General features: G+C 40.5%; 1 protein-coding gene across 1 annotated transcript in view; it reads left to right on the plus strand.

Annotated features, from left to right (window-relative positions):
* The first annotated feature begins 503 nt into the window (after positions 1-503).
* Positions 504-24,238, plus strand: part of SAMD7 (sterile alpha motif domain containing 7) — a 37,081-nt gene continuing 13,346 nt past the window's right edge. Inside the window, exons 1-7 of the mRNA XM_043993323.1 lie at positions 504-604; positions 3,285-3,415; positions 5,063-5,141; positions 6,591-7,221; positions 15,343-15,409; positions 15,983-16,104; positions 19,094-19,204. Of these exons, the coding sequence (XP_043849258.1) occupies positions 504-604; positions 3,285-3,415; positions 5,063-5,141; positions 6,591-7,221; positions 15,343-15,409; positions 15,983-16,104; positions 19,094-19,204 (1,242 nt within the window). The remainder of the gene's footprint in view (positions 605-3,284; positions 3,416-5,062; positions 5,142-6,590; positions 7,222-15,342; positions 15,410-15,982; positions 16,105-19,093; positions 19,205-24,238) is intronic.

Raw genomic sequence — 24,238 nt, forward strand, 5'->3', positions numbered from 1 at the left:
GAAGGACAAACAACAAAATATATGAAGTCATTGTCAGCTAACATTTTTATTGAGGATGGCTATGTCATCAGGAAACATCCAAATTAAAAGGGGCCCAGGTGCCATCCTCAGCACAGATGTCATGCTCATTGCATAGAAGAATCAGCAGTTTCAAAATTATAGCCAGCACAGCCATTTGCATTGTATTCTTACTGTGGACAGAATCGTAGTGTGTTTCTAGTGGACTCTGCAGAATGCCAAGGGGAGAATTAAATCTTGGGATCTTTAGCATCTTTAAACTGATGAATCATACAACATCCCAAGTGCTTGCTATCTAGCTTGCTTGGAGCAGCAAAAAGCTATTTCATACCTAGTCTCTAAATACAGAAGCTTCTCCTTGCATCTGAAGGGAATGGGAATGGAAGGCCAGATGGTAGTTATTCTTCTTGGGGTGGGTTTTTTTTTTTCTGAATAACAACCTGATTTGGTTTCTACTAGAATTGCACCAGCAACAAGAGGTGTTGATGAGAAATCCCTTGATGACTGTTAACCCGTCATTGATAGGGTCGGGACCACAGAGAATCCAATCTGTTCCCTCACAATTTGAAGCTCGGTTTGTGGACAGGTATATTTTTCTCCACTATAATCTTTCATCTAAACACAAGCTAGCATGGTTCTTGAATATGTGCAGAATTTCAGGGTCTTAGATTTGGAAGGGACCTCAGAGGCCATCAGCTCCAATTGGCACCTGAACGAACCCCCCACCCCAGTTGTCCCTAACAAGTGGGCATCCAGCCTTTGAAGTCTGGAAAGGGGAAATCTACTTACTTACCACTTTGAAATAACTCTAGGGGGCAGCTAGGTGGCACAGTGGATAAAGCATCGGCCCTGGATTCAGGAGGACCTGAGTTCAAATCCAACTTCAGACACTTGACACTGGCAGTGTGACCCTGGGCAAGACACAAAAACCCCACCGCCTCACAAAAAAAAAAAATAAGAAAGAAAGAAATAGCTCTAGTCGTTAGAATTTTCGCCTGATATTAAGCCAGAATTTACCTCTTTAAAATTTATACTCATTGCTCTTTCAGCCCTTAGGGACAAAGAAGAATCAGCTATTAAAAAGCCTTTGTTAAGTTGCTATTATGTGTCAAGTACTATACTAGGCATTGAGGATGTCACCAAGAGTGAAATGGTCCCTTCCTTTAAGGACCTTGTATTCTAACAGAATACAGTCTGGTTCTCTTCCTCAGGGCCCTGCTTCAAATACTTGAAGACAGAACTCTTTGGCTCTTTTCTTGCTTAATATTATTTCAATTTCATTTTGGCCTCTATGGCTCGTTGCTCTGCTAGTGATCTACTTCAAAGCTTCATCCCCAGATGGCAGTGACCCTCGGTTCTTAAATGGTCAACTGCCCACAGAGCATGAAAGCCCAGAAGATGCAAAAAAAAAACTTGTTTAAGTTCATTGCCACTGGACTGAGCCATTGTCTATTGCCTGAGGGCCAACCAACTGTGTTCAGAGGGGCCCATCCAATGACTGGCTAGCTGCAAGGGAATAAATCTGGGGCTGTAGAAACTATCAAAAAGCACTTACCAAATTAGAGAGGGATGGGGATCTGAGCTGGTGGAAGGAGTATTCACACTAAAACACTGAAGGAAACAGGTACAAGGACAGCATCTATGTCTATCAAGGTCAGATATTACCTGCATGATTGGGGGGGGTGATCAAACACTTCTCCCGAGGTACATCTCTGGTCTCCATGGCAGCAGCTGTTGGAATTGACAAATTTGACATAGTGAAGTGTTCCATTCGTTGCACCTTTAACACTCCTCACTTTTGCTCCCTCAAAAGAGAGTAGAACTCATTCGATGAATCAATATGGACTTAGCAGTTAGTCAGTCAAGTGGCATTTATTAAGCACCTACTTTGTGCCAGACACTGTTGGGTCTTCACATTTGCTGATATACATAACGTATGATAGACATAAATATGTCATGTATTATATATTTCATATATGAGCTATCATATGTTTATGAATGTATCATATGTGATACCTGTTATGATATACAATATATATATGGTATATTGTCATATTATTATACTCTGCTGGGCTTTCAGCCAAGCTCATATGTATCAAATCTGTTAAGCCCATGGTAGGTGCTTAATGAATGCTAGTTGACTTGTACATGTATATACAGGTACACATACATATATATTTAATAAACATTAGTTTGTATCTATCTATATATATATATACATATATACCCAGACACATTTGTATAGTTATACACATTAGCTATATATGTGTATGTATATATATATATATATATATATATATATATATATATATACACACACAGTTATATTTATATTAGTAGGTCTATCAGTAGACTTGATGTGGATCAGGTTTCCATATCACCTTCTGGCTATTTCTTTCTTTCTTTTTTTTTTTTTTTTTTTGGTGAGGCAATTGGGGTTAAGTGACTTGCCCAGGGTTACACAGCTAGTAAGTGTTAAGTGTCTGAGGCCAGATTTGAACTCAGGTCCTCCTGAATCCAGGGCTGGTGCTCTATCCACTGCACCATCTAGCTGCCCCCTGGATATTTCTAATCATGCCAACCTGCCAGCCCCCCAAGTTTCCAACTCCTGTTAGGAGCTCCTTTAGGCATGTGAGTTTGGTTTGGACACCTCTAGGAAGTGAGGTGGTGATCTGATCTTTGGCAAGATAAAGCAAAAGTAAACCCATTAGAGCCCAGGACCTAGGAACAGAGTCCAGGTGGCTCCATTGGGAGGGGTTTGACCAGGATGACCAGACTGGGGATCACATGGGCTTTGATAGCATTGAGCTTGAACGATGCCTATAATGGTCTGAAAAACAAAGATACAGGTGCCGAGAGAAAGCCTGGGAAAATAAAAGAGTTAGTGTAATCAATCGATCAAACATTAGATCCAGGAGACTATGGTACTGACGTGTAGTGAAATGATGTCTGTTAAATAAGGGGTGGGGGTGGGGGGGAATCCTGCAGTTATAATAATCAGAATAAATCTGATTAGATGTTCTTATTGATAGGTCCCGGAATGCTGCCTCCCTGCTCCTCCCCTCAGCTACTTTCTATACCAAGTTCATCCCTAAATGAGGGCTTTCTCACTTCAGACCTTCCTCAATAGATTCCTTTGTTAAACTTAGGAATCACAGACATTCTTGCACTTCTGATGAGGCAGAAGTGCCCTAAATTGACATAGAGCCTAATGCCTCAGGAACAGCAAGACCTGCATCTCATCTTAATTTCCTTTCTTCCCCTAGAGATTCATTGCCTTCAGCTGATGTGATGGCTCCGCCTGACCTTAGACAAATCCACATCGCTTCCCGCTTGGGAGCATCGGTTCCCCCTCATGTGAATATGCCCCACGTTCTGTCTAACACTGTTTATCCAGGTCTGAGCACTCAGGGATGTGGTAATATTCAAAGGGACTGTGGGATCGCGCCTATTGGTTACCAGGGTTTCTTTTTCTTTTTGGTTTTGTTTTCCCACGGTTTTCAATGGTTCAGTGGGCTTTTTCAATGGTTTTTAATGTTGTTTTTTTTCTTATGGTTCAATGATTTCAGTGTTTTCCCCCCAATAGGGAGTTGGTGGGAGGAGGGAAGTGATGATAAAATACATGTTTATTAATTATAAAAAAATCAAATCACAAAGTATCTGTGGAATGTGGCTGCTTAGTCTGAGCCCACCGAAGGTTGTTAATAACAGTAACTATACTAGCTAAAGGGAAGGGAAAGACACCATTGCCCCTTTTGTCCTTGTCTTGGAACTTGATAACTATATCTGATACCTAACATCCAAGTTCCTTCTCTTATTATTAACTAGAGAGGTTATTATGGTCACTGGGTCAGAGAGACAGCTTGATGTAGTAGATAGAGCACTGGACTTGGAGTCAGGAACACTTGGGTCCTGAGTTTGAGACCCTGGGCAAATCACTAACTTCTCCTCAGCTGTTTTCTTTTTCTTTGCAGGGCAATGAGGGCTAAGTTACTTGCCCAGGGTCACACAGCTAGGAAATATAAGTGTCTGAGGCTAGATTTGAACTCAGGTCCTCCTGAATCCAGGGCCAGTGCTTTATCCACTGCACCACCTAGCTGCCCCAAACCACTAACTTCTCTGTGCCTGTTTCAGCTCTTAAACGAGGGAGTTGGATTTAATGATTTCCCTTCTAGCTTTAAATCTATGATCTCTTGAACAATCGTTAGTTGCTATGGGCTCCAACCTCTGCCACTGAAGGATGAAGGTCCACCTGGAGAAACCTTTTGAATATTTTCCCATCTGGAAAACTTCCATTTTTGTCAATTATCAGGTGTGCCTATAGAGCAAGAGAAGTAGATTGCTTTTTTTTTTTAGTGAGGTAATTGGGGTTAAGTGACTTGCCCAGGGTCACACAGCTAGTAAGTGTTAAGTGTCTGAGGCTGGATTTGAACTCAGGTACTCCTGACTCCAAGGCCAGTGCTCTATCCACTGTGCCATCTAGCTACCCCAGTAGATTACTTTTTAAAAATTTTCTTTTAATGATCATGAACTACCCCCTCAGACTTCAAAGGTTCCTTTCACCTTTTTTGCCTTTTGAAGGATGGAGGGAAAGCTCTTTCTAAGAAAGGAAGAAAGACAGAGAAAGAGGGAGAGAGGGAGGGAAGGAAGGAAGGAAGGAAGGAAGGAAGGAAGGAAGGAAGGAAGGAAGGAAGGAAGGAAGGAAGAAAGAAAGAAAGAAAGAAAGAAAGAAAGAAAGAAAGAAAGAAAGAAAGAAAGAAAGAAAGAAAGAAAGAAAGAAAGAAAGAAAGAAAGCAGAAGAAGAGGAGAGATGTCAGGCAAGGCAAAGGAAAGGAAAAAAACTGAATTTATCCTCCTGTCTGTTGCATAGCCAATGTGATGCTAAGGGCATCACGCTGCTTGTAGGATGGCCTACCACATTGTTTGGCAGACTTTGGCTTTGTTTCGGTTCACACATCACAAGTTGCTTCTGCAGCCAGATTTCCTTTTTGCATGTGCCATTGTGTATTACTTACTTTGGGCTTGACCTGGTTTTGCTTTTCAGGATACAGCTTTCTGCAGCCTGAATCCATGGAGGCAGTGGCCAGAAGGCAAGAGCTGGTTCAGAAACACAATCTAGCCAGGTGGGTTATTGAATGGTGGTGCTTGTGAATCTATAGGTTATAAGGAATGCCCCTGCCCAAGGTTGGTGGTTACTCACATGAATGTAGAATTGGAAGTCCCAGTTGCCTTGGGAGGGAGTTACCCTGAATGACTTTGCAATTCATTTGAACACCTCAATTTCAAATGATTTTTCTGTCTCTCAGCAATGTGCAAAGCTTGGCAATACCTCTTCAAGCCTAAAATGCTTCAGGAAGATCTGATTTCAGCCTAGAAGAGAATGTCCCCTGGTTCCCCAAAGCCCCTCACTGAAAGACAACTGAGTCTTAGTCAAGGGTAGTAGTTCTCAAAGTATTGACTGGCCACAGATGAGAGGAGGCCACGTCATGCCTTCACTTGACTCTCAGGAGCCCAAAGGAATGAATCCTGTGAAAAATAGAGTAAACCAAAAAAATGCCATTTTCCCCACCCTGCTCACAACTGGAAGATTGTGTTCTTTTGGCTTTTCATTAGTATTTTGTTGATTAATTAAGATTCTTACATTTTCTACAAATAACTTTTAAAAAATTTCTTTTATTTCAAAAATTTTGTTGATAGCAAGTACTCTGGAGCTTTTGCAACTCATTTCTTGTCCTGGGATTTAATTCTTCCCTTGATGTACTGAAAAGCCTGCTAGAAAAAAACACAAAACTGACTAATGTAGAGAAACTAAGTCTGACAACATGTACACCATTCTGTACCCATAGGTGCCCACCTTCTACCAAGAGGAAGGAAATAGGCTTCATCATTAGTTCTCTGGGGATTTAGCTGAGTCATTAAGATTAATCAGAGTTCACTTATTAGCATAATGATCAACAGCAATTCTAGAGGATAAGGTGAAACATTCTACCCACCTCTTGATAGAGATGTGATGGAGTCAGAGAACAGACTGACATTTGGAGGGGATGTGCAGAAGAAATACATGGTCAATATGAGAATCTGTTTTGCTTGATCACACATGTTTGAAACAGGAATTTGTTTTTTCTTGCCTCCTCATTGCAGGGAGGGGGTGGGGTGGGGAAGTAGGAAGAGAGAATGTACATCTAAAATACAAAGAATTTAATTTAAAAAATAACACCCACTTCCAGCAGTTTTAAAACTTTGAGAGAGTAAGCTGTGATAATGATTAATCCCTAAACCCTATCCTCATAGTGCCTGCAGTTCCATGCCAATAGTATAGTCCCCACAGTCCAAGAGATTGTCTTGTGATTCCCCAGTGAAATCCATTGGAAGGATTCCTCCCCTACGACTCTTTTGGGGCTTAGCTTTATTAGGATAAAGTTTAAGTAACAAGGAGAAGGCTCCCAGATAGGACCTTATCTTGGGAGGGTTAGATGCTCATAGTTGGGATGAGCAGTTGGTTATTCAAATTCCCTTTCTAACACGTTCTGTTGGTTTGTGTATGAGTGTGAGGTTTTTTCTTGCATCTTTAGGATGGAGATGGAAATGGGCACCATTTTTCAACAAAGGGAGATAGGAAAAGCTCAGCATAAAGGACTGATGGGTTTGGGTCTGGAGACATCATTCCTATACCAACATGGTATCCCAACAAGCTCCGTTTCATTCCGAGGAAGGAGCAGACTTCCTGAAGTACATCTTCCCAATGACCTCTATGTCCACAGAAGCTCTCTGGATGATCTGCATAGCAATACCGGGTTAATAACAACTGGTCCATACCCACCAGTTAGTAGCTGGCAGAAAGAAAAGGGTCGCCGGCTAGGGAGAAGAATGGGAAATCATAAAGCTTCTGGTTGTAGTACCAGGAGTTCCAAAAGCCAAGAGGAGGATAAAAATCCAGATCAGAGTATCACAGTTTCAGCTGCAGAAAAAGAGGACAAGAAAGATCTTGACATTGAACCACACCCTAAATATGAGCCAAGCCAGAGCGATGGGGAACCTACCGTTTCGCCCACCAAGAGCCTCAAGGAACATGAGCACGGCTCCCAAAAACCCTGTGAAGAGCATGGTTGGTCCATTGGAACAAATGACAATGGTGGTGGGAATGGGAAGGATTCCTGTCATTCTTCATCAGCCTCTGATGGAAAATATCTTTTCCACTCTCCAGTCTCCTTCCCTTCCCTGCCATATGGATTGCCAGCATTCAACAACAGCTCATTCCTCCCTCCAGGTTTGTAAGTCCCTTCAATTACAGTTTGAGAGCACTGTAACTCTGCTTTCCTATTTCCTTTTCCTAATCCTATTCACGTAGTCCATTCATGAAGCAAGAGGAGCTGTTCAGGCCACCGAGCATTTGGGGTGGGTTCTTTAAAGCAGATTATGTGAAATTCAATGAGCTCTCGAGTCTATTATGTACAGTTACAGTGATTGCTTCTATTTCCCAAACCTATGCCAATAAATGGTTTCATAGTATTTATGTGTCATGTAAGGCAGTCCAAGATAGCAGTGGAGAGAATAAGTCAGAGAAGGGCTTCTTAACCTGGAGTTAACCCCTTAGAGCATCTGTAGATAGATTCCAGGAGGTCTCTGAATTTGGATGGTAAAAAAAAATGCACTTGGGGGCAGCTAGGTGGTGCAGTCGATAAAACACTGGTCCTGGATTTAGGAGGACCTGAGTTCAAATCAGGCTTCAGACATTTGACACTTACTAGCTGTATGACCCTGGGCAAGTCACTTAACCCTCATTGCCCTGCGCCACCCCCCCATGCAGTATTTTTTTTACTACTTTTGATTTGCTTCGTAATTCTATATATTTTATTTATTTAAACACATTTAAATCAAATTTAAGTTAAATTTTAAAATGAATAAATTTGAATTTAATTTGAATTTGAATTAAATTAAATTTTTTTTTTAATTTTGAGAAGGGATCTACAGTCTTTGCCAGACTGCAAGAAGGGTTCAAAAACAGGTTAAGAGGGGCCAGCTAGGTAGCACAGTGGATAAAGCACTGGCCCTAGATTCAGGAGGGCCTGAGTTCAAATTAGGCCTCAGACACTTGACCCTTACTACCTGTGTGACCCTGGGCAAATCACTTAACCCTGAATACCTGGTTTAGAGTCTGAAGACCAGGTTTGAACTCTGGCTCTGCCAGTGACTATTCATGTGACATTGGGCAAGTCACTTCCCTTCCCCAGACCTCGGTTAGATTGAGAAATGGTCAGGGACCTTAAAGACATTGAGTCTAACCCACTCCATTTTTTTTTTTTTTGCGGGGCAATGGGGGTTAAGTGACTTGCCCAGGGTCACACAGGTAGTGTCAAGTGTCTGAGGTCGGATTTGAATTCAGGTACTCCTGAATCCAAGGCCAGTGCTCTATCCACTGCGCCACCTAGCTGCCCCTCAAATTTGTTTTGTTTTGTTTTGGGTTTTGTTTTTTTCTTTTGGTTGGGCAGTGAGGGTTAAGTGACTTGCCCAGGGTCACACACAGCTTGTGTCAAGTGTCCGAGGCCGGATCTGAACTCAGGTTCTCCTGACTCCAGGGCCGGTGCTTTATCCACTACACCACCTAGCTGCCCCTAGCCCACTCCTTTTACAGATGAATAGCTGGCCTACATGGCTTTTCAAGTTCCCTCCAGCTCTCCTCTATCCATTCTATGACCAATGTGAATAAATAAAATTAAATCTACTGGAGATTAGGTTTTTGTTGATTGTACCTAGGGATCCTACCCTGTAATAACCTTCCCCAATGGGTGCAAAATGTTTATCAAGGAGGCGCAGTGACTATTTAGTAAATAACTATATTGTCCTATTGAAATTAACCTCATTTTATATATTTGCAAATGCACAATAAACTCTAGAATTTACTTCCTTTTATATTGAATTAAAAGTACACTAAGATTTACTCAAAGCCATGGAATACAGGGGCCAAAAAAGGTTGGAGACCCCTGGATTATCCTGATTCCCAATCTGGAGTCATTCTTTCATCTAAGTAGAGAGATGCCTTTCAATAGTGATCTAATAAGCTTTGCCTATTCTGGTCCCAATGGTTTACTCCCTCAAAATTCAAATTAGGCATAGGTGGTTCCTTGGTTTTTTCCCCATTAAAAAAAAATAAACCTTGATACTATTTAAAAATTAAGAAGCTATGAAATCCATTTCCTTGATAGAAAGTGCTATCACGCTCATGTATATTTTAAATGAAGAATATGAGAAGAGATAAATGCAGCCTAGACAGGGGTTACAATAAAGCATAATCAGAATTCTTCTCTTGTTTTCTGGGTGAGTAAGTGACTTGCAAGTCCTGAAATTCTAAGATTTACTGTGAGGGAAGAATATTCACTCCTTCAGACAATACTGCTCCTGCAGTGCACAAATAAATACCAATTGTCCCCTAAGAGAGAGGCAGCATGGATAGATGGGAGAATTCAAGGTTTGGAGGCAGGAAAGAACAGAGTTTGCATCCAACTGCTGCTGTGTGGTTATCAGTCAAAGATTCTTATTTTTGTGTGTGTCCTCATTCCCTTGGGAAGTCTGGTCAAGCCTATGGGTTCCTCAGAATAATGGTTTTTAAATGCATAAAGTAAAATATACAGGCAAACAAAAGAAATCAATTATATTGAAATATAATTATCAATATATATTTTTAAAAACAAGTTCATAGACCTCAGGTTAAGAATCCTAATTATAGGTAGTAATGAATGTCTTTGAATCTTAGTTTCCCCATTTGATATATGGTAATAATAGTGCATACCTCACAGGCTTATTATAAGCATCTAGATAAAGTAGCTACCATGACCATAAAGTAATCAAACATGAGAGGGAGTGGGGAGAAATGCTGCATACACTTTTAGATTCATTTCATGGTTTGATTAGTTGTGTTGAATTAATTTTTAGAAATTCTTGGGGGCAGCTAGGTGGTGCAGTGGATAAAGCTTTGGCCCTGGAATCAAGAGGACCTGAGTTCAAATGTGGCCTCAGACACTTGACACTTACTAGCTGTGTGACCCTGGGCAAGTCACTTAACCCCAATTGCCTCACCAAAAAAAAGAAAGAAAGAAAGAAAAAGAAAAAAGAAATTCTTTGTTATGATCAGTGGCTCTCCGTGGAGGAAAGAAGAATATATTTGGAAATGCAAGTGGTGGGGGGAAAAAGATCTATTAATTATTGTTTAAAAGAGATAATGAGCCTATGTATCAATAGAAATCAATTTAGACATTAGAATAGGTACTTTGTTTGGGCTTGTTTGTTGTAGTTCTCATCTCTGAAGTCTTCTTTATTTAGTTAATATTTGGGAGAGCCCCTTTTCCAGGCACTAATCACCAAGACAATTGCTGGCATTTTTGTCTTTCTCCAAAAGTCCAGAAAGTTAGTAGACTAGCTAAGTGCTACTGAAAAGCGGGTTTCATCCATTATCTTAGACACACACTGAGTTTCCTAAGGTGAATAAGGCAACTCAGGGGCAAGGTTCAGTGCAAAGATGCTTGATACGGTGGATTCAGACTTCACTCATATAAAGCTTTGTTTTATCCCTTTATGGAAGATGTTTTTTGGCCCATTCCTTCACCTAGAAAACAAGCTGTCAAGCAGTCAGTCAGTCGGTCAACTAGTATATTGATTAATCTCCTACTATGTGACAGCTACTGTATTAAGGGCTGGAGACATACACACACAAAAAGGCAAAAGAAAATCTCTGCTCTCAATTAATGTTAACTGAGAGATGGCAAACTACCAAACAACTCCTGCCTAATGAGGACCTCTGAGTAAGGCTGATGTGTTATAATGACTCATCTGTTTACTTATCTCTTCAATTGAAAGGGTATATTCATTTAATTCAGTATAATTCAGCAAACATTTCAATATGTTGCCACAGAGAACAGAAGTTGTTGTTCAGTAGATTCTGCCATTTGGGGTTTGGTTTTTTTTTTTTTTTTTGGTGAGGCAATTGGGTTTAAGTGACTTGCCCAGGGTCACACAGCTAGTAATTGTTAAGTGTCTGAGGCCAGATTTGAACTCAGGTCCTCCTGAATCCAGGGCCAGTGCTCCAGTGCTCTATTCACTGTATCACCTAGCTGCCCCATTTGGGGTTTACTTTACAAAGATACTGGAGTAGTTTGTTATTTCCTTCTTTAGCTCATCTTGCAGATGAGGAAACTGAGATTCCCCTCCCCCCCAAAGTCTGATGCTTTGAGTAAGGTATTAAAGAATGGAGTGGGGTATTAACAGTCCGAGATGGGAGCATGGAGAGAATTACAGGAAGAAGAAATGATGTGAACAAAGATGCAATGATCCAATTTGACTGGAGTTTGGAGGAGAGGAGAGCAGCAGTATGAGATCATGTTGGATAGGTAGACTGGTGTAGGACTATGGGCATCGAATGCCAGCCTAAAGAGTTGGAATTTTTTCAGTAGGAGATAGGAGGCCACTGAAAGATTTTGAGCAAGGAAGTGACATGATCAGACTGATGTATAAACAAAATTAATCTGGCAGTATTGGAAAGTACGGATTGGAGAGGGAAAAGACAAGAGGCATTAAGGCTAATTTGGAGACCATAGTAATAGTCAAAGTAGGAAGAACTGGAGGATTCACTAGGAAGGCAGAGGTAGAAATAGAGGGGGCAGCTAGGTGGCACAGTGGATAAAGCACTGGCCCTGGATTCAGGAGTACCTGAGTTCAAATCCGGCCTCAGATACTTTGACATTTACTAGCTGTGTGACCCTGGGCAAGTCACTTAACCCCCATTGCCCTGCAAAAAAAAAAAGAAAGAAAGAAAGAAATAGAAAGGAAGGGATAGATGGCAGTGTAGTATAGAGAATAGAGTGCTGGATTTGGAGTCTGCAAGACCTGGATTCGAATCCTGCCTCAGACACTCAGCAGTTTTGTGAAACTGGGTACACCAATTAACCCCTCTAGCCTCAGTTTCCTCATCTATAAAATGACGGCTTTAGACTCTATGACCTTCTAGTTCTAAATCTATGACCCTATGAATATAGGGTGTGAAGAAGAGGGAAAAATAAGAAGAAACACCAAGGTTTTAACGTGGGATACTAGGTAAATTGTGGTACCATTAAAAGAGATCAAAAGGTCAAAAGAGGGTAGAAATTCAGGGATTAAAAATAATTAGAGAAGTATAGAACTAAAGCAGCAAGGAACCTTAGAGATCACTTAGTCCAATCCCTTCGTTTTGCAAATGAGAAAACCAAGGCTGTTATAGTAAGCCCCTTACCCAAGGGGTAACATCTCTAGCAGGCTGCTGGAAGTATAATTGAGAACCGAAACCAGGCCAGCCAGTGGGATCGCCAGTTGAATTCAGTTCAATTAAGCACCTACAGTTATCCCTTCCACATCACACCTTTCCCTCTTACAGTTTTGAGATATAAAGGGTCAGCATGAGAAATAAAAGGGAAATTTGGAGGGAGTTTTGTGGAAGCCACAGACTATGCATGAAGGCTGGCAGATGACACAAAAAAGGTTTAGAAACTCTGAAATGCGTAAAATATGTGTATAGTATTGCATAATATCGACCCAAATTTGACAATAAGGTACTGTAAACATCCCATAAAAGAAAAAGAAAAAATTTAGACTTCTTCCCTGGTATGAAGAGAGGGCCAAAATATTTGGGGCAGATTTTCCAGATCACAGGGCCCTTAACACTCCCACGCTACCCTTCCCCCATATGGAAAGGATAACTGGACCATCTTCCAGGCTAGGTCCTGGTGATGCCAAGCCAAAAGCCAAACTATAGTCTACCCTCCAGCTACTTCCATTGTACTGTGAGGAAACAGCATGCACACAGATAAGTGGATGCAAGATGAGTGCAAGATGACTGACGGAGCACATCCAGGAAAGGTAGAGGGAATGGCTTCTCACAGGAGGAGACGCCTGAATTAATTCTTGGAGGAAGACAGGTATTCCAGCAGTCAGAGGTGAGAGAAGAGAGCCTTGTACACTTACAGGGCATTTTGTGCAGATATGGAGGTGAGAGATGGACTGACCTTGACAGGGAGCATCAGAGACGATTTATTGCCTCCCCCTGACGCTGACGAGGCCAGGATCAGACACCATCCAAAGCTGCAATAAATGGGCTCCAGGGTGTTGATGAAACCCTCCCAGGTTTGTGGTGGCCTGGCTGGAAGCCAAAGGGTTCCTGCATGGGCAATCAAGTCAACAGGCATTCATTAAGTGTTTACTGTGTTCCAGGCACTGGGAACACAAATAGAAGCAGACAGTCCCTGCCCTCAAGTTTACATTGTAACTGAGAAAGACAACATGTAAAAGGAAACTGCAAGACTGGGGAGGCCAGAGGGGCAACTAGGTGGTGCAGTGGATAGAGCACTGGCCCTGGAGTCAGGAGTACCTGAGTTCAAATCCAGCCTCAGACACTTAACACGTACTAGCTGTGGGCAAGTCACTTAACCCCAATTGCCCCACTAAAAAAACAAAAAACCTGGGGGGCAGAGCTGGGGTTCACTCTTTCAACACTAAATAAGTGGACAAGGTAGATAAGAGATGCCTCAATTTGTTATTGGATAATTTAAATAGTGTTTCCCACATAATAAGAGCTTAATAAATGGTTTTTACATTCGTTCATTCAATTTTTCACTCTCTGTGGTCATGTGGTCACAGCTACCTTTCAGTTTCTTGTGAAGAAACTAAAGACCCTTGGTCAGGCTGACCTCCTTGATCTCCATAGCAACAGTGACATCCATATAACATGGTGGGGGGAGAAAGAGACAGAGAGACAGAGACAGAGGCAGAGAGAGACAGAGAAAAGGGTGAGGGGAGAGAGATGGATGAAGAGAGAAATGAAGAAAGAAAGAAGAAAGAAGATGGGAAAGAGAGAGGGAGGGAGGGAGAGAAAGGAAGACAGAGAGAGAGAGAGAGAGAGAGAGGAGACAAGGGCTGAAAGAGAGAAGAGACAAGGACTGAAGTGGAGGAAAAAGAATGCTTTTTGGAGAAAATTGTGTAATGGGCATACACCAAGCAGAGAGCAAATAATAATTTTGGCAGTGGGTAGAGTGGAGAGGGAGAGGGAGGTTCTGCCTCTGACACATACCAGATGGGTAATCCTGGACAAGCCACTTAACCCCTGAGTGCCCTGGGCCACTCTCTAAGATAAGGGTTCTCGATGTGTGTGTGTGTGTGTGTGTGTGTGTGTGTGTGTGTGTGTGTGTGTGTGTACAGACATATATACACACAGAGAGACAAAAGGAATACAAGGTGAGTTTTTTGAGGGGGGAGAGCACTAGCAGCTGGGAAGGTACGGAGTCTTTAATCCTTAAACTGAGTCTTGAAGGAAAGCGGACATCAGAAAAGGAAGAGGTGAGAAGGGAGTATATTCTAAGTGTGTGTGGGGGGGGCTTTCTGTACAAAGACAAAGAAGTGGGAAATGAAGTCCCATGTGTGAGGAGCATCAGGTAGGTCAGCATGACTAGACTGTAATGTACAGAAGGGAAATTGATGTGTAGAATATTGGAGAGGTAGAAGGGGGCCATTGGGCAGCTAGGTGGCGCCATAATGCACAGACTACCAGGCCTGGAGTCAGGAAAATTCATCTTCCTAAATTCAAATCTGGCCTCAGACACTTACTAGCTGTGTGAACCTGGGAAAGTCACTTCACTTTGCTCAGTTTCCTCATCTGTCAAATGAGCTGGAGAAGGAAGAGGCAAAGCACTCCAGTATCTTTGCCAAGAAAACCCTAAATGGGGTCACAAAGAGTTAAAAACAGCTGAACAACAACAGTAACAAAAGAAAAGGGTCAGGTTGTAAAGAGCTTTAAGTGCCAAATAAAAGACTGCCCACTCAATCCTCGAGGTAATAGGGAGCCATTGTAGTTTATTGAGTAGAGGGTTGTAATTGCACTATTCTAAGCAGGGGTTAATGAAGGACTGACTAAGGTGAATTAATGAAAATTATGAGGGGACATCCTCCAAGAACAGTTGTAGGGATGGAATTGATTTAAAAAAAACCAAAAAACAAAAAAAACCCCTTAATATCTCAGTACTTGAGTCAGGTTAAATGTAGGGTTCTACATTTAGATGACCATAGATGACCATAGGGTGAAGAAATTTTTGGCCATGGGTGCTCTTTAAATCATTTACTAAATCAGAGAAGGGTTGAGATCTGTAGTAGTAGAGAAAATAGCCACACCACCAAAAACACAGTGACTTGGTATTTTAAAAGAGGAATTCTTAACCATAACTCCATGAATTTAGTTTTTCAATCTTTTCACTGTGTTTCAACATAATTGGTTTCCTTCATAATCCTATTTGGTTTAATTTATGCATCTAGAAATATTATTCTGACTTGAGAACCACAGGCTTCCAGATGGCCAAAGGGGCCCATGACACACAAAAAGGTGAGAACTCCTATTTTAAAGTATGTGAGACCATAATGATAGTACTGAATGAGGTGTGTATACGTGTATTTTTTTTTTTGGTGGGGCAATGGGGGTTAAGTGACTTGCCCAGGGTCACACAGCTAGTGAGTGTCAAGTGTCTGAGGCTGGATTTGAACTCAGGTCTTCCTGAATCCAGGGCCAGTGCTTTATCCACTGTGCCACCTGGCTGCCCCCTATACAGGTACTTTTTTAAAAAACCACTATGCTCAACTATTTTCCTTATTAAACATATCTTTTATCACAAAATAATGTCCTTTTCATTTAAGTGTTATTGATAGTTTTTATTTGCTACGCTGCAGTTATTTTCTCAATATGTCCTCTTCTTCATTTACATCTTCCCAAGTAATGAAGAAAACTGGTTAATCATTACTAACAAAAAAAAACCCTTCATCTGACAGCATATGTAGTGAGTCCCTCCTGAAGCCCCTCAACTCTCTACTAAGAGGGGGAGTATATTTCTTGTATCACCATCTGTTTTCTGGGACCAAGATGGGTCATTAGAATTTCTTTCTTTTTCTGTTCTCTTTAAAGGAACAAGTGACCTATTTTTAAATGGGGAAGATCTTTCTTCTGTTGAAGATATTCGGAAATGGGCCGTAGACGATGTGTATGACTTCATTACTGGGCTCCCAGGTTGTTCAGATTATGCACAGGTGACTTACTTTCTTTATTAAAATAAACTTAAGTTGGGCATAAGGGCACATGCTTGTAATCTTTGCTACCAGGGAGGCTACTAGATTGCTTGAGCTCAGGAGTTCTGAGACACAGCAAAGCTAGTTAGTTAATCAGGTCTGCACTGAACCCCATGCCAATATGGTTGAGTTTCCTGGGAGTGAGGCTATTGGGCCAGCTAAGGTGACCAGTAGTGTTATCAACTAATATGTAGCCATTGAATTTCCAGCCTGGGCAAGATAGGGAGACCCAATCGATAATCAACCCATCATTCAATTGGTAAACAGATAAAAATGAACTCAAATGCTACCTAAAGATTAAGGAACTTTGAAATATATTTCTGTTGACTTACATGTCTCTTAAACCCAGGATGTTAGAAAAAGAAAAATATATCTTTTCAAAGACACTTTTAATTATAATAGGAGTAGGTTGCATTAAATGATCCAGGAGACTCCTTCCAGTTCTAAATCAATGATCCTATGAAATGTAGGCATTACAATTTATTATAAATTTGATTCCTCTAATTACCCAGGAGGCTGTGTAAAAGCTGAGGTCAACAAGGTTATCACTCAGGGAAGGTAGCTCCCAGGTGCCCATTGTTGATAAGCTTACTTTCTCACTAGTTCAAAGTATCAAGCTTTGTGTTATGTCATGAAACACAGCAGGGTAATGTGTAACTTTGGAGCCACTCAGAGACTCAAATGGAATTGTGGAATAGCTCATTTAGTCTGAAAAAGAAAAGAAAGCTTTGGCAACATGGTGGAGGAGAAACAAGTCAGATTCTCAGTCAGAGAGTTGGCTGAGCATCTTGTCTCTGCTACATAAAGATCACATGAGCAAGTCTCTACTCCTTCCTCTGGGCCAATGATATCTAAAATCCCCACCAGCTTAAAATCCTATAAAACCTATATAAAGGCAAATATATGGAATACTCATTCATAAAAGACATTTTTATTCAGCAAAGAAACGAAAACTTAACTAAACTTTAAAAAAGTTAACAACTAAACTTTACTTAATTTTTAAAACTTAGCCTATGATTGTATCAGTATAGGAAGTTCCCTGTGAGGAATTCCCTCTACTAATGCTTATTGTAGGAACTTAATAAAGTTGTTTTTTTGGTGGATTAAATACAAGTTGATATCTTCTCTGCAATTTACAATCTTAGATAGTTACCAGGGCTTTGAGAAGTTAAATGTCTTGCCTGGAGTCACAACCAGTTATGTGTCAGAGACGGGACTGGAACCCACGTCTTTCTGAACCCTGAGGGCCAGGTCTCTAGCCATGGTGCTTTCATAGTTTAAAAAAACCACAAACTTTAAGAAATGGGACATAAAACACTAAATTTTATGAGTGTGCCTAAGGTCATATAATTATGAAGAAGAGAAAAATGCCTCCCAAACTACAAGAATTGAAATATTATTTTATATTTATTGATTTCTGTAGAAATGAGTGAGATCTCTTCATTTTAATAGTAACGATTGACACTTATAGAATCCTTTTCAAAATACAGCCATCCTTCTTTACAACAACCCTCTGAGACAGCCAGGACTAATGTTGTTACCTAGGTTTTCTAGCCAGATAAACTGAGTCTTTTTCTTATGCTAATAATAAGTGGTGGAACTGGATCTTGAACTTTGGTCTTTTGGCACGGTGAGGTGGAATGAATTCTGGATTCGGAATCAGAGGTCCTGAGTTGGAATGCTGGCTCAACTACTTATTACCTGTATGACCTTGGACAAGTCATTTCATTGCCCCCTGCCTCAGTTTCCTTGGTTGTAAAATAAGGCAATTGGATGTGATGGTCCCTTCCAGCTCTGGACTTGATAATCTCTAAAATGAAGATGTTTGGCCAGATCACCTCTAAAGTCCCTCCCATCTCTAGTTCTAGGATACGATCCCACCAAGTCCAGTGCTTTTACCCTACCCTGTGATACTTATGGCTCACAAAGCTCATTTCTCAAGGCTTTGATCACAGGATGACGCTAACAGTGTACCTTCTCCCCCAGCACAGCAGGGAGGAGTGACTCCTTTGATGTCTGTGGAGCATTCAGCCCTGCAGCTGTCTGCCTTGTTTAGAGGAAAATAGGAGGGCCATGTCCACTTCAAAGAGAAATTAACTAGGCTGTTTGGAAAATCACAGAGAAGCCAGTTGTGTGAGTCAAGTCAAGCCAACGAGCTTTTATTGAGTACTTACTATGTGCTAGGTACTACACTAAACACGGGGAATGCAAAGAAAGGTAAAAGGCAGTCCCTTCCTGTAAGGAGCTTGCAGTATAATGGGACAGACAACATGTAAACAACTAGTGATGGAAGAGATAGATAGATAAATAGGTAGGTAGAGAGATAGAGAGATAATGAGAGAGATGATTGATAGATGATGGATGGATAGATAGATAAGTAGGTAGGATGATGGATACATAAATAGATGACAGAGAGAGAGATGGATAGGTGGATGGATGGATAGATGGATGGACAGGTGAATAGACAGATAGATTAATAGGTAGGTAGGTAGAGAGATAAAGAGATAATGAGAGAGAGAGAGATGATTGATAGATGATGGATGGATAGATAAGTAGGTAGGATGATGGATAAATAGATGATAGAGAGAGAGATGGATAGGTGGATGGATGGATGGATGGATAGGTGAATAAATAGGTAGGTAGATAGGTAGATAGTATGGATGGAAGACACTCCGAGGGGGGACAAAAGGATGAATAGTCCTCCCCCACCCCCTGGATGACTTCTTCCTTTCCCACCTGCTTTGGAAATGCCCATATGCCCAATATGATGAGCAGAAAACACTGAACAGCAGGAAGTAAACCAGAAGCCATTCTTCCTTCTGTTGTTTGGAGGAAATATTGTCCTTGTGGTTCCCAAAGATGGAAATTACAATGAACAAAACAAAATGGCATTAAACAACACAAGAGGCGATTGGACAGAGTAACATGCATTTCTTTTTTTATTTCTAAGATATTTAGAGACCATGCAATTGATGGAGAAACTTTGCCCTTGCTCACCGAGGAGCACCTTTTGGACACTATGGGCTTAAAACTTGGGCCAGCCCTAAAAATTCGTTCTCAGGTATGGTCACTTAGCAACATGAAATGTCCAGTAATGAGACTTGAAGGTTGTTGATAGTGGTATCCTTAAGGCAAATGCGACTTTTCACCCTTCATGTCTCATGGAGGTTAGCTTCCTATCAAAAGCCTTAGAAATCCATTGTTTAGCAGATATAAGATCTACTTTGAGAGGTCTGGCTTGTTTTTTCAAAGCTATTTGAGAATATGGCACTTTCTGCTTTGAATGTTATCATACACAAGCCATCTAACATGTTTCACATTTGCAAGAGAGCTGATAAAATTTCTAATTTATTATAGGATAGTTAACTGACATTGTGGTATAACTTATAGAGAGGTGGTGTCGATGCCAGGAGGACCCCGATTCAAGTCTTGCCTCTAACACATATTAGTTCTAGGATGCTGGACAAGTTGATTATTTCCTTGGTGTTTCAGACAACTGTTTAAGACAGGAAAAGGTACAACTGGCATTGGTAGAGGGAGTTTCCACACCTGAGAGTTCACTATGTCAGAAAAATCACAGATTCAGCTCCTTATCCTCATTCCTAGTAGGGGATTAGCACAAGACAACTATTACATATAGAACATTATGTTATATAATTACATGAAGAAATGTGTCTATTATATTATAGAATCACTTTTCTATAATAATGACTATAAGGGCAGCTAGGTGGTGCAGTGGATAGAGCACCGCCCTGGATTCAGGACTACCTGAGTTCAAATCCGGCCTCAGACACTTAACACTTACTAGCTGTGTGACCCTGGGCAAGTCACTTAACCCCAATTGCCTCACTAAAAAAAAATATAATAATGACTATAAGGTATCACGGTTGCATGCATAGTAGATAGAGTGTGGGGTCCAGGTAGTCAGGAAAACTCAAGTTCAAATACAGTCTCATACACTTATTAGCTGTGGGACTCTGAGCAAGTCACTTAACTTGTCTCAGTTTCCTCATCTGTAAAATGGGTTTAATGATAAAGCAATACCTCCCAGAGTGGTTGTGAACATCAAATGAGATAATATTTATAAAGTGACTTTGTAAATCTTAAAGGGCTATATTGGACTTCATTAAGCCAGGAACAATAACACAAAAGTCTTGCTATATATAGCCAGGTCAGAGCAAATCTGAATAGGGTGTTCAGTTCTTGGTGTCAATTTAAAGGATGAGATTGATAAATTGGGAAGTTTGCAGAAGAGGATGAAGAGGTCTGGAGCTCATGCTATATGAAAATTTATTGAAAGAAATAGTATATTTAGCCTGGAAAAGAGAAATCTTGGTAAGGATATGATAGCTGTTTTTTTAATTATCCAAGGGTTAGTAGCTAACTATCTAAGCATTGAAATAGCTTGTATTATAGCTAAGGGTCAGGGGGTAAAGATTAATCCTGTGTTTTCTTGAGTAATAATAAGGGGTTTTTTAGAGTAAAATGAACCATTAATTAATATAATTGATAGGAGAATAATAGCTAAGGTAATTTTACATGAGATAGTCTCTGCTTCCCCATAGAAAAGAGATTCAACTTGTATTGCTTGGTCCTCAGAGATCAGGACTAGGCACAGTGAGTGAAAACTAGAAAGAGGCAAATTTATGCTTGATAAAAGGAAAAACTTCCTGACAATTAGGACTCTTCCAAAGTGGAACTGGCCTACTCAGGAGGTATTAAGTAGGTTTCCCCTCACACTGGGACTTCAAGCAGAGCTAGATGAATCCTTCCTTGTTGGATATGTTGTAGGGGGTTTCTTTTTTCAGATGTAGTTGTACCAGATGGCTACAGAGATCCCTTCTGACTCAGAAATTCCATCATTCTGTGATCTGCAAAGATGATACACAATTGGAGAAATTGAACCACATCCATTTGTTATATTCTTACTACAAATAAAAACAGAAGACTTAAAGAAGATGTAGAAAAATAAGTGGAACACTCACAGACCCTCCTCACAAAGGCAGATAAAGGACTGAGCAAAGATTATGGAGATTCATTTTATTATGAGACCAAAGACAACATGAAACAATAGTTTCCTGGGCACTAGCTCAGCTTCTTTTGCAGTGCTTGTAAATGGTAATATATGCATATGGACCACCATGATGATTATAAGCTTATAACTTCAGAGACCGAAGGTATGTTAAAGGCCATCTGTGGTAAAGAATGAAGTAGCAGAGATTCTACAAAGAACTTGACAGAATACTGAAAGGTAAGTCAATATATGGTGTAATAGTCAGCAGTTCCATTGCATAAATGGAAAGGGGGAAGATGATGAAAACAATCTTGGAGATTATTAAATGAAACAGGTCAAAGGTTGATTGACTACACAGAAGCCTAATGTCCATGTGTCATAAATATTCTCCTTAAGAAGAATATTGGGGGGGGGGCAGCTAGGTGGTACAGTGGATAAAGCACTGGCCCTGGATTCAGGAGGACCTGAGTTCAAATCTGTGTTGTTGGTTTTTTGTTTGTTTTGTTTTGTTTTGTTTTGTTTTGGGGAAGCAATTGGGGTTAAGTGACTTGCCCAGGGTCACACAGCTAGTAAGTGTCAAGTGTCTGAGACCGGATTTGAACTCAGGTCCTCCTGAATCCAGGGCCAGTGCTCTATCCATTGCACCACGTAGCTGCCCCCTGAGTTCAAATCTGGCCTCAGACACTTGACACTTACTAGCTGTGTGACCCTGGGCAAGTCATTTAACCCTCATTGCCTCACGCAGTACAACAAACAAACAAATAAATAAATAAATAAGAAGTGTATTAGAAGGCATTCAATATGGCTAGCACCAAGCAAAACCACAAAAAGTGATTATATATGCAGATTTGTGTGTTTTTAATGAACAGAAATTTATCAGTTACATTATATTTTATTACCAACAGCAGTTATTTCAGAATCAGTTGTCTGTGAATGTCAAATTGAGCAGTGGTTGAAATCAATATCAAATTAGGGGGGAAAGGATAAACACAAGAAAACAACACAAGTTGCTAGTTATTGCAACTCCAACCCAATCTGTTCAAACCAGCTCTTGACTGGAAAATATTAAAGGAAAAAAGTAAAGACATAATCTAGAAAATGCCTTCAATATCTCAATCCTCTGGAGGCAGCGAGGGCGTACAGTGGATAAAGCACTGGCTCTGGATTCAGGGGGACCTGAGTTCAAATCTGGCCTCAACCATTTGATACTAGCTGTGTGACCCTGGGCAAGTCACTTAACCCTCATTGTCCCACAAAAAATCTCAATCCTCAGATATCCCTTAATATTGTCTACTAACATTTCTCAGAGAAGTTTAATCAATAGATGAAAGTTACCATAGCAACAACACCAAAAGAGCCTCAAAATCCAAGCCAGCAAACACTTGATCACTTCGCCAAATAAAAGGACATGGAAGCCAAGTGCAACAACAATATAGAGTAGAAGCTCTTTGGTAAGACATTGCAAAGATGGAGGATGGAAGATTACAGGCAGTATTGCCAGTAGAAAAAAAAATGAGAAGAAAACAATCCTATGATGAAAATTTGACATGTGACTTAATAAGCCAGATTATCTCAATATCATATGTAGTTAAAAATGGAAGGATAGCAAATAATTGTGTAATCGAACATATCTTCTAGCATTTTTACCATGATCTAGCTCATTGGTGATTATAATAAAATGATTATATTTGGAATCTATCTCCTCAGTAACCAATGTACTCTACTAAGAAATGTTACTTGGGCTAAGAAGGTGTAATCAGGAAGTAGACCTGGACCCAACCAAATGTGGATAACAGAAGAAGTCTGTGTTGGAGGCAACACAATTTTAAAGGCACTCAGGGATTGACATCTCATGATTTCAGAAAGGAGAGGGTTACAAACAAATGGAAAAGGGGCAGCTAGGTGGTGCAGTGGATAGAGCACCGGCCCTGGATTCAGGAGTACCTGAGTTCAAATCCAGCCTCAGACACTTGACACCTACTAGCTGTGTGACCCTGGGCAAGTCACTTAACCCCCATTGCCGCACAAAAACAAAAACAAAAACAAAAACCAAACAAACAAAAACAAACAAATGGAAAAGGTCACAACTTTTCCAGAGTATTTTCTTTTTTCTTTCTTTGTTTTTTCTTTGGGGGGGAGTTTTTGTGGGGCAATGGGGGTTAAGTGACTTGCCCAGGGTCACACAGCTAGTAAGTGTCAAGTGTCTGAAGCTGAATTTGAATTCAGGTCCTCCTGAATCCAGGGCCGGTGCTTTATCCAGGTGCCACCTAGCTGCCCCCCTGAAGAGTATTTTCTATAGGAGATCAAATCTTTACATTCACACAACTGAGTGAGAGAGGCTTAAAAAAAGAGAAAATGGTCAAAGATAAATACATTATCTTGGGAGGTAGTAGAAATTCCATATATTTACATGTACATGTATATTTGTTACCATACAGAAAATGATTTCTTACATTATATTATATTGCCAACTAAGCAGCCATTTCAGAATCATCTGTCTGAGTGTCAAATCAAGCAATGGAGATTTACAAAGCATATCTGGATGGCCACTTCTTAGGTTGTTATATTCTTTTTCAAGTACTGATAGGACTAGATCTAAAGTTCTTCCTGTAGTGTGATTCTGTAAACACCGGAAGGAACTTTGCCTGTTGGTGATTGATTTGTTTTTTTAAACATTTGACTTAGAGGAGTAAATATAGACTTGAGTGGTATACTCAAATAATATGTGTTTCCTCTGTGCATTTTAATATAAGGGAGGAACAAAGTTGAATGTGTGAATTGGTCTAACCATTCTAGAAAGTCATTTGGAACTTTATTCCCAAAGGAATTAAAACCTTTTGACCCACAGATACCATTACCAGGAATAAATACTAAGCATAAATAAATCAAAGACAAGGAAAGGACCTTATGTACAAAAATATTTATAGCAGCACTTTTTTTGCAGCTAAGAATAGGAAACAAAGTGGATACCTAAGGGGGTGGTACAGTGGATAAAGCACTGGCCCTGGATTCAGGAGAACCTGAGTTCAAATCCAGCCTCAGACACTTGACACTTACTAGCTGTGTGACCCTGGGCAAGTC

This window comes from Dromiciops gliroides, chromosome 3 (genome assembly GCF_019393635.1).
Source record: "Dromiciops gliroides isolate mDroGli1 chromosome 3, mDroGli1.pri, whole genome shotgun sequence".
In the NCBI taxonomy this organism is placed as follows: domain Eukaryota; kingdom Metazoa; phylum Chordata; class Mammalia; order Microbiotheria; family Microbiotheriidae; genus Dromiciops; species Dromiciops gliroides.